Source organism: Clarias gariepinus, chromosome 19, assembly GCF_024256425.1.
Source record: "Clarias gariepinus isolate MV-2021 ecotype Netherlands chromosome 19, CGAR_prim_01v2, whole genome shotgun sequence".
NCBI lineage: Eukaryota > Metazoa > Chordata > Actinopteri > Siluriformes > Clariidae > Clarias > Clarias gariepinus.
This window is the reverse complement of record NC_071118.1, coordinates 110,017-120,287: the sequence shown is the minus strand read 5'-3', so window position 1 is coordinate 120,287 and position 10,271 is coordinate 110,017. Positions and strand designations below refer to the sequence as shown.

General features: G+C 38.8%; 1 protein-coding gene across 1 annotated transcript; it reads left to right on the top strand.

The window, feature by feature from the left end:
- Nucleotides 1-1,829: 1,829 nt before the first annotated feature.
- On the top strand, nt 1,830-9,767 carry yipf5 (Yip1 domain family, member 5). The gene is made up of 6 exons (XM_053479050.1): nt 1,830-1,915; nt 3,319-3,438; nt 4,475-4,641; nt 6,641-6,786; nt 6,901-7,082; nt 8,565-9,767. The coding sequence occupies exons 2-6, from the start codon at nt 3,329-3,331 to the stop codon at nt 8,725-8,727; spliced, it is 768 nt and encodes a 255-aa protein (XP_053335025.1). The 5' UTR covers nt 1,830-1,915; nt 3,319-3,328; the 3' UTR covers nt 8,728-9,767.
- Nucleotides 9,768-10,271: the final 504 nt, after the last annotated feature.

The following is a 10,271-nucleotide window of genomic DNA, read 5'->3' as shown; positions in this document are numbered from 1 at the left end:
TCATGATCAGATCTTGTTTTAAATTTATACACACACACATGATGAGCGCTCTTTCTTTCAGTTTCTCCTCATTCTCCTTCTACAGACACGAAATGTCATCTCTCTGCGAAATGTTTTTTATCAGAAACAGATCTGTGACACTGCTGTCCTCGCCTTTGTGTTGTTACCTGCAGCTTTGCTTTCAGTGCCTTCATGCTGTCGCTGCTTTGTTACGCAACCTGTGAATAAGTCCCCACATGTCGTGTGAAATCTCCCATATGTGTCCATGTTCTACAGGAGCGCATTAGAACCCTCACCTTTATTACAGTATGTTCTGTCGTGTGTTGAATAAAAACAACAGGAATATATAAACCTCTGGGTATTACATGATTATCATGCTGTGCATTTCACCACACACACACACACACACACACACACACACACACACACACACATTATCGATTAGATCCATTTTAAAGTGGTTACACCAGGATGTTTTCCTTTTGGACACTCTGCAAAAATAGACAGATATCTCTAAGGAAATGATATCTTATATTTCTCTCTATGATATTATTATATAAGAAATATATACTTATATATAAATTAGTTTAAAACTTATTCATCAAGGCTGGTACAAATAATAATAACAATAATAATAATAATAATAATAATAATAATAATTATAAAAATAATAATAATAATTAACCCAAGCTGGAAGTTTTTACTTGCACCTGGGGGAAACGTAAACACTACATTCAGTAAAATAAAAATATAGGGGTCAAGGTGGTTCTACAATTAGGTTGTTCATTATTTAAGAAATGTATTAGGAAGTATCACAGGTTTTTTTAGGCTACAGCCAAAATGTATAAGTGTGTCAGTAGGATTTTGAGTCTTTTGAGTGATGGAGCTGAAATCATGGAGTTAGGTTTCACACTGTGTCCTTTTCTGTAGATGACATTTCTGCATCTTTTCAGTGTTTTACTGTTTCCTAAGCAGAGTGGTAAAGGCTCTCATCTCATTCAACCAAAAATGAACTTAATAAAAAAGAAAAATCTTTTTTATGCAAAACCCCTGGATATAATACAGATAATATTTCTCTGATTTCTTCCTCGTGTCATCTCAGGAGGTTTCTCTTTGCTATGTTCGTCATGTCCCTCTGCCTCGCTCATTTGAGACAAAATAAAATGTATTTTTCTTGATAGTTGTTATATGTATAAAATACCATAATAAGACATTTAGCCACCTTTATCTCATTGTCTATACCGCTTTATCCTTATACAGGGTCATGGGGGGCCTGGACCCTTTCCCAGGAGACTTAGGGCACGAGGCAGGGTATACTCTGGTACGGGGTGCCAATCCATCACAGCGGCAATTTGGGAACACCAATTAGCCTAAACTGTATGTCTTTGGACTGAGGGAAGAAACCGGAGTACCCGGAGGAAACCCACCAAACACAGGGAGAACATGCGAACCCCATGCACAAGGACCCCAAGGCAGGAATCGAAAGCGGGCCCTGGGGGTGCGAGGCGACAGTGCTAACCACTACCATGTGAGCTGCAGGAATTATTATTATTTTATTTTTTTTTCATTTTGTTCCCATTGGACTGCGGATGATTCAATTGACTCTATATGATATATTTTATCATTATATTATGGTCTGGATTTGGTGTGTTAAAGAATGTGAAAAAATAGAGGAAAAGGGTGAAATTGTTTTTGATCCTCAGTTTGTGCTGTTCAACTCTTTAACTGATTTGGAGTTTGCTGTACAGCGCTCTCACCTATAGAGGGCGCATGTAACCTAAAAAACCTGCTTTCTACTCCGCCATCATTTCCTTAAACAGCCACATGACCCGGAAGTGAATAAACCTCCCTGACACGTAGGTAGCTAAGCAGAGCTGGCTGTGTTGTGCAGTGCTGTGTGGAACAACAGCTAAAGGTAAACAAACACTTCAGTATTATAAAGATTTTTAAGTCTATATTTATATTTCTGTGGTATGTTTTTGGTAATAAGGTTTATGAAATTCCTCACAGAGCGCGCTGATGTTGTGACTGTGAAGCTTTAAGAGTTCCTCTCAGTAATATAATGCTAGCTGCTCACTGAGGAAATTATATTATATTATATTATATTATATTATATTATATTATATCGGGTCTTTATACATTATATTATTTATTAATTAAGAATCTGAGCTCTGTGTCTCCCTGATGTTGAATTAGCAGGATTAGCTTAGCCAACAGATAGAACAGTTAATGTGTTCTTTAAGTTCTATGAGTTTATCTCTGGGACATTAGTAAGATGATTTCCACAAACATGACAGAATAAAATGTTATAATAACTACATCTCTGACGTCATAACTTTCTGGGCAGCTCAAAATCTCCAGCATTAAACTAATAACAGAGAATTTTAATCTAACGGACTAAATGATTAGCATTTAACGGATGTTTAGCAGAAATACATCGCAGTACACACAGTGTTTTACCTCAGGAGGTTCATTATTATACTCAGCAATAATAAATCACCTCAATTATTATTATTAGTAGTATTAGTATTAGTAAAGCCATGTGTGTAATTTACATAGACAGTAAACATACTGGGCTGCTAGAGTCTGTGGAGTCAAAATCAGTGATAAATAAAGGTAAAGTGTGTGTGTGTGTGTGTGTGTGTGTAGCACATAAGCAATTTTGTTCTAAAGTTTTATATATTCTAATGTAAAGATTAGGAGTGGGAGGAAAAGGGGGATTATTTACCATGTAATGCCTGTACTCAATGTCAGAGATCTGGCAACCCTGGTAACCTACTGTATGTACATTGTGGTTATTTATATATAACCATAATGTACATCTATATATACTGTATATATCAAGATGCCTGGATCTAATGTGTTTGTGTATGTATAAAGCACAGATGGGTTTCTGTTGTAGCGTATTGTACAGTCATAATAAAGATTAGGAGAAGGGGAAAAAAGGAAGATTATAGAATATATAATGTCAGTACCCAGTGACAGATCTGGCAACCCTGGTTAACTATGATATACTGTAGATTATGGTCATATATCAAGATGCCTGAATGTAATGTGTTTTTTAATTTTTTTTATTTATTTGTGTGTGTGTATGTGTGTGTGTGTGTGTGTGAAGCACAGAAGCATTTCTGTTGTAAGGTATCATAAAGTCTAATGTAAAGATCAGAAGTGGCAGGAAAAGGGGGATTTTGGAGTATATGATCTTGGTACTCAGTAATAAGGATCTGGCAACCTCGGTAAACCATAATGTACTGTACTATATATACATCAACATGTCTGAATCTGATCTGTGTGTGTGTGTTTCCTCTCCTTATCTAGGCCACTCATCATGTCCGGGTTCGAGAACTTTAACACAGACTTCTACCAGTCTCCTTACAGTGTAGAAGACCAGAGCCAAGGAGGTTACAGCTACAGCAACGCTGAAGATCCATACAACAAGTAAATCTCTTAATACACAGATGTGTTAGTGTTTACAACAGCATCTTGAACACATAGTACAAGTTAACAGTTTGGATGCACCAACTAATTCTATTTAGATTTTTTTTTCTACATTCTAGAATAATACTGGAGATTTCAAAGCTATGAAATAACACATATGACATTAAGGTAATTAAGTAACAACAGATTCACCGTCGCCATTGTTTTACAGTGTGGAAGGAAATAAACATCAGGAAAGACCATGGGGTGTGCAGAGAGGTGTCGTAACTGGTTGTGTGTGTGTGTATAAAGTTATGAAACTACAGTAGAAACAAAAAGCTAAAAAATCAAATCAAACAAATTATTTACAAGCGTGGTCAGGGGGTGTTTGTGCATTTTTTTTTTCTTCTAAATGATGACGTAGGGACGGTAATTACCAGGGACCAGCTGATTTTTTGATGCTCATTTTTTGTCTTGGATTTTATTACAATTCTAAACAAACTAGCAAATAATTCGCTCATACTGCACAGGATATTTAGCTGCCTGCCAATGTGCCAAATGATAAATTGAAAAAATAATAATAGTCTAGAATACCTAACAATACCAAACATTTTTTCCCACTATCTCTAGTGACATGATTGTGCTCCTTTTTTGTTAGCAGTGTTCATCTGTATAGTGTATGGGTGTCGGGGTAAAATATACAGATGTGAGAAGTCCTGTCAGACAAAAACCCATGTTACAATTTAACGAATGCATCGAGAAACTCATATCGTCACAAAACCACCTACTTTGCTGTAGTGTTCAGTTTGATGCTTTGTTCACCTAGAAAAGTCTCTAAGGGTGTGTTTAGGTATCTGAGGAACATTAGGACACTAAGTGTAGCGAGTAAATCACATTGAACACGTATAAAACGTGTGTAATGCAGGAGTTCTTGTGTAAGGAACACATTCCTGGTGTTTATGGTAATGAGGAGATGAGGTGAGTCAGGGTGTGTTTAATATCAGTGCTGGGAAGCAGCGAGTTCCTGTAAGTATCTGATGACGTGTCCTGTTCCCAGGCAGTACGATCAGTATTCCCAGCCCATGGGCTACGGGGCGCCGCCCATGATGCAGCCTCAGCAGCCCTACATGGGACAGATCTATCAGCCCACGCCCAGCTTTACCCCGGCCTCCTCACAGTCCCTGTACAGCAGCAGCTTCGAGGACGAGCCACCTCTACTGGAGGGTAAAAAAAAAACACACACACAAACACTTTAATTCTCACACACATCTCTACTGGGCTATTCTTAGTTAATATCTTGGGTTATTTTTGGATGCACTGACCAGGAGTATGACAATCTAACATATTTACAGCCAGTCTGTGTAAGTAATAATACACCAGCGTACTCGCCAGACCTGCACACGATTAGTGAACGAATTAGGGTCAGTAAGATATAAATAAAACTCTCTCAAACTCCAGGGAATCTCAAAACACAGAAGAGTGGATTATATTTTAGCTCATATTACAAATTCAGTCATTTTCTTTCCCGTTATACAACATACACACACAAACACACACACACACACACACACACACACACACAGTCTTATCAGTCAGACCATACAGACATGTGTATAATTAAAAATAGTGATTATTTCAAAATGCTGATCTAGCACTGTTTTTAAACCTCTAGTACTGCAGTCCTTTTTTGGCCACAGGTTTTGGGTGTGGCTACTTGTTTTTATTTTCCCTCTTGCGCATTCTCCGAGTTTATAATTCATTACTCCAGTGGCCTCGAACTTTGACCTTTTCCGTCTCGTGGAACGCATGCCGCGTCCTGCAGTTGTTTCCGTTTTTTTCCTGATTAAAAACAATAGTTATGTCCTGTTATAGATACATTATTAGACCTTAACAACTAAATATTTACAAGGTATAATTATGTTTTTTATCAGCAGTGATTTATTTGTAAACAGTTATGAACAATCGCGTGCTGTTCATTTTATGCATTTTGCTTAACAATTTACCTTTTTATTTTTTTTCTTTTAAGTGGTCATTGATGATAATTACTGGACTTGGGAACCGTTTTACATTTAAAGGAAAGATATTATTCCGAAAACAAACCTTAGCCTAAATCGCCCTTCCAAGATTTTTGCTATAATCGCTAGAATGCGTGAGCGGCTTGCTGTGGCTCAGATGCACTCTGACATCCTTAGCTACAGCGTTAGCAACAAAGCAGTACAGGAAGGATACGGGTACAGATATAGTCTTTAGTTGCAAATGACTCTGAGATGTGCTTAAGGTCTGTGAGTTATAGTCATCGCAGCACCACAAAAGGTTTTTTATAGTGTTTTTATAGAATTTATAGTGATTCATAACAAAGCGTACAATGAAACTTTCTGAATGTGGAAACTGGGCATAATAGAACAGTGTAGGAGTGTCAGATCTATCAGAAATAACTGTACCGCTACTGATGATTAGAAACGATAGAAGAATGACTCCCCTGCGCCCGGACCCGCCCATGTACGGTAACCAACCAGACGAGCGAAATGCGTCTCCCTGTGACGATGCTCTGCATTCGTGCTCTGATTACTGAGTGAGATCAGAGCTGTACGTGAGTCAGCGTGTGTCTGTGAGGCAGATGGAATTTATCCGTTCATCACAGATGACTGAGTGACACGTGAGCTGATGCTGATGTTTTTCATGTACGATAATCACAGACAAAGAAGTAACAGACATAAGGTGGTGTTTTATGTACAAAAGCACCGTTTGGAGAATGGTTTCTGGAAATTAAACATCTCACACTGTAACCAGAACATCAAAAACTAAAAGGACACTTTTTTAAAACATGCTGATTTCTGACAGCTTTGTGGTCGCTTTACATACAGTAGACCTGGCTGAATATATAAATAAAAATTAATATTAACCTTTTAATTTAAACAATAAGGCCAAAAGTATATACATAGATTCATACACCCGAACCGAACTGTGTGCGGATTTTCCCAAAGTGTTACCACAAAGTTTAAACCACACAGTTGTACAGAATGTCTCAGACGACGCCCCTGTGACATCCATTAGTCCAGCTTGGTGAAGACTTTGCTCCATTAAGAGTGTGATGGAGCAGAGGAACTCGAGGAACACAGAGCCCTGACCGAACTCAACCCCACTGAACCATCAGCCTTGGTCAGTATTATACCTCTTCATGTTTAGGAATATGAATTTAAACTCGCTCATGTTTGGGTTGCAGAGTTAGGAATCAACTTCGACCACATCTGGCAGAAGACGCTGACGGTGCTGCACCCCATGAAGGCAGCAGATGGCAGCATAATGAACGAAACGGATCTGGCCGGTCCCATGGTGTTCTGCCTGGCCTTCGGGGCGACGCTGCTGCTCGTAAGTGTTCTGAAACTGGGACGAGCGCGAGCTCATCAGCAGCGGTTTAAATTTTTTTAATAAATAGTTTTGTTCCTTTTGGCCTTCATATTTTTTTTGTCCTGATGTGTGCAGACGGGTAAGATCCAGTTCGGTTACGTGTACGGGATCAGTGCCATCGGCTGCCTGGGCATGTACTGCCTCCTGAACCTCATGAGCATGACGGGCGTCTCGTTCGGCTGCGTAGCCAGCGTCCTGGGGTACTGTCTGCTACCCATGATCCTCCTCTCCAGCTTCGGCGTGCTCTTCTCCTTACAGTGAGTAACATCATGTCTGTCATACAGTGTGTGTCATAATGGAGGAGGTGAGTCCAGGGCTGGACGATGTGAAGACACAAACACACACACACACACACACGTCCTTATAAATTGTTTAAGCTTTTTTATGTTTTATAACAGCTTTTCCTGAATATTAATCACTCTGAATAACACAAAACACACGAAGGGGAAATATTTCCCCATACAATGTATCAACAATATATATTACACATCATTTAAATTCTGTGGCTTTGTTTCATTAGTTCTGATTATTTTTAATAGTGTCGATTTATTCATAAAAAATTTATAGTAATTAAAGCCATACTTACTTACAGTTCAAGTTTTTTGTTTTGTACAGTCAGTGACCTCTCGTGTCCCACATGCAGTACAGTGACCCACACTGTGAGAAACACTATAAAATTTAACATTTTCATATTGTTTTTCTAATATTTAATTTATTTTTGTCTTCATTAAATAACCAGTGTCATGTCACCAATTTTAAGCGTTAAGATTTTTTTTAATGTGGAGTTTAGTTTTGTAAATCTGTGGTCTCAAGGAGGTACTCGAGCATGTACTTCAGCAGGACATCGCTGGGTGATTTCCTAAAGTGTGAGGTGGAAAGAGCTTTCACATCAGAGTGGAAATACACTGAGAGTCTAAGGTTTAACCGTTTCACATTTCTGTAAAAGTGACAGAATTTAGAGACGAGATGCTTTGAACAGGAACATTTTAGTGAGTGTTTGGGGGAAGAAGTTAGTACTCATGCAAAGGTTTTTTAAAAATTATTATTATTATTATTTTGGGCCAATTTGTATAAATCTATTCCGAGTGCATACAGTATCTCTAATAATCTGTTTATGAGGATCATAAACCGAACGCTCTGTCAACAGTCTTTATTTAAGCTCACGCTGCACGTAATCCGATCCAGAGTTATAACTATAAATAAATGGAGTGAGGTTCAGTTTAAAAGCACCAGAAGTGCATCGTGTCTCAGATACACACACACACACACACACACACACACACACACAGCACTCACACTCGGATAGTGTTTGTAATCAGACAAACGCTAGACATATCAGACACATTGATGTGTCTGACTTTCTTATTTTTTCTTTCACTTTTACATGGCTGTTATTGTAACAGATTATTAAAATGATTTCCCTTCACTCAGACAGTTTCATCTTTCTCTTCTCCTTCAGCTTCACATGAGCGTTTGTTTTAATCCGATTAAGCGTTCAGTCAGATTATTAACGGGAGATTAGGCTGCATGTACACATATCTACTGTAGTGTAGAGTACAATCTGAGCGTAAACGACAGACCCACAGAAACGCTCGTCTTTTAATAAAGCCTTCGTTTACACACACCTTAACCAAACCGATGATCTGTAATGTTTTAAATGTCAATGTCTAATAAACAGTAATGTTTCAAAAGCGTTTCGCTGGGAACGTGTGTTTAATCTGCTTGTCCTTGGATTTCAGAGGTTTGCTGGGAATCGTTCTGACGGCCGCCATCATCGGCTGGTGCAGCTTGTCTGCCTCGAAGATCTTCATCTCTGCCCTGGCGATGGACGGCCAGCAGCTCCTGGTGGCGTACCCCTGCGCCCTGCTCTACGGGGTTTTCGCCCTCATCTCTGTATTCTGAACTTTCTCTCCAGGACAATCAACACACCGACACACACTTCTCCCCCGTACTCAACGCCGTGCGCAGAGCAGGCCGAGTCCGGCTAAGCCAAGAACCTCCTCGCTGTCTAGCACATTCCCTCTACAACATCTGCCAGATGTGGCCAGCAGATGTTCGTTCTTTCTTTCTTTCTTTCTTTCTTTTCAACCCTGTTTACACCAAATACAGCAATATCTTTAATTTTATCATTTCAGACCGATTTATGTTTTGTTTTTTTGTTTTGTTTTTGTTTTGTTTTTGTTTTAACAGACTAAGTATTTAATAATACTAAGTAAACGGACCAGAGGCATGTAGAGTAAATAATTCTGGTGTATAAATAAATCGCATTTCTTCAACTTCACAAGCTATTGTGTCACTATAGAGCACACAACTAAAGGCTTTGTTATGTCGTTCTCAGCATGTGGTCAGTACAGGAAATGTGCTATGAGTGTGTGTGTGTGCGTGTGTGAGTGTGGTATTTTAAAGACACACCCATACAGACTGAAAAATTCCTTTCCTCCTGCAGCGATCACTGAAATGGACCGAGCCTGGAACCTGATCATTTAAACTGCTCTCTGGTTCTGACCCGTAGCTCTCGCTCTTATTTTGGCATCATTGCGAACCTCTAGTAGGTGGCTTTGTTTTTGTTTTTTTTGTTTTTTTTAGTTGTTGTTGTTTTTTGTAACAAATTTTGCCGAAACGTTGCCATTTTTTTTATTATTATTATTTCTTTTGCTTTTTGTAAGGCAGGTTATAACTTTGCACGAGCGTACACTCTGCTTCAGTACACACTTCTGCTTTTCTCTTTGTTTGACTTTGTACAGTAAATGTCAGGGAGCCGAGCTCACAGCGCCAAGGTGCCCGAGATATTTATACACCGTGGTGTTTGTTCTTTTGTACGTCTAGGGGAGTCCAATGGTTTTTATCTCTTCTGTGAAAAGTCGGTTAGACGATGGTTGAGTGTTACACTTGTGCTGTTTCACACGCCATGTTTCCAAAATAAATAAATGGGTTGAAGATGTTGTGAAGTCACAAGGCTCTTTTTTTTTTCCTTTCTTCATGGACACAAGAGTGGTGTTTGTTTTCTTTCTTTTTCTTTTTTTTATCTTTTGCTTCAAGCAATCACTTCCTGTTTTTGTGTTTGAAAGAAAAGAATAAAGTTCGAGTCTATCACACAACGATCAGGAGTCTGAAGCTTAAAGTGCCTGTGCGTGTCCAGTAGAGTAAGTACATACACTTAACATTTGAGCGAAATGATTTTAAGTCTTTGTGTGATCACTTCACTACTGGGTCACGAAGTTAAATTTATGTCTTCACTATTCATAGTGACCCTGTTGCTCAAAACTGAGGAGAGGATCTGGAGTAAAATCTGGTTTAAAGAGCAGAAAAGTGCACCGTCTCAGCCAACACCAGGATCCTCAATAGAGGGGAAATAATAATAATGATTTTAATATCCATCAGCAGCAGCCCCTAAGTCTGAACTACAGTTTAATGCCAAAACGCAACAAACCTGATCCATCTCCCTA

Coding starts and splice junctions, on each gene's coding strand:
- yipf5 (XM_053479050.1), top strand. CDS start 3,329: ATGTCCGGGTTCGAGAACTTTAACACAGACTTCTACCAGTCTCCTTAC. Junction 4,642..6,640: donor CGAGCCACCTCTACTGGAGG/GTAAAAAAAAAA, acceptor TTTGGGTTGCAG/AGTTAGGAATCAACTTCGAC. Junction 7,083..8,564: donor GGCGTGCTCTTCTCCTTACA/GTGAGTAACATC, acceptor CTTGGATTTCAG/AGGTTTGCTGGGAATCGTTC.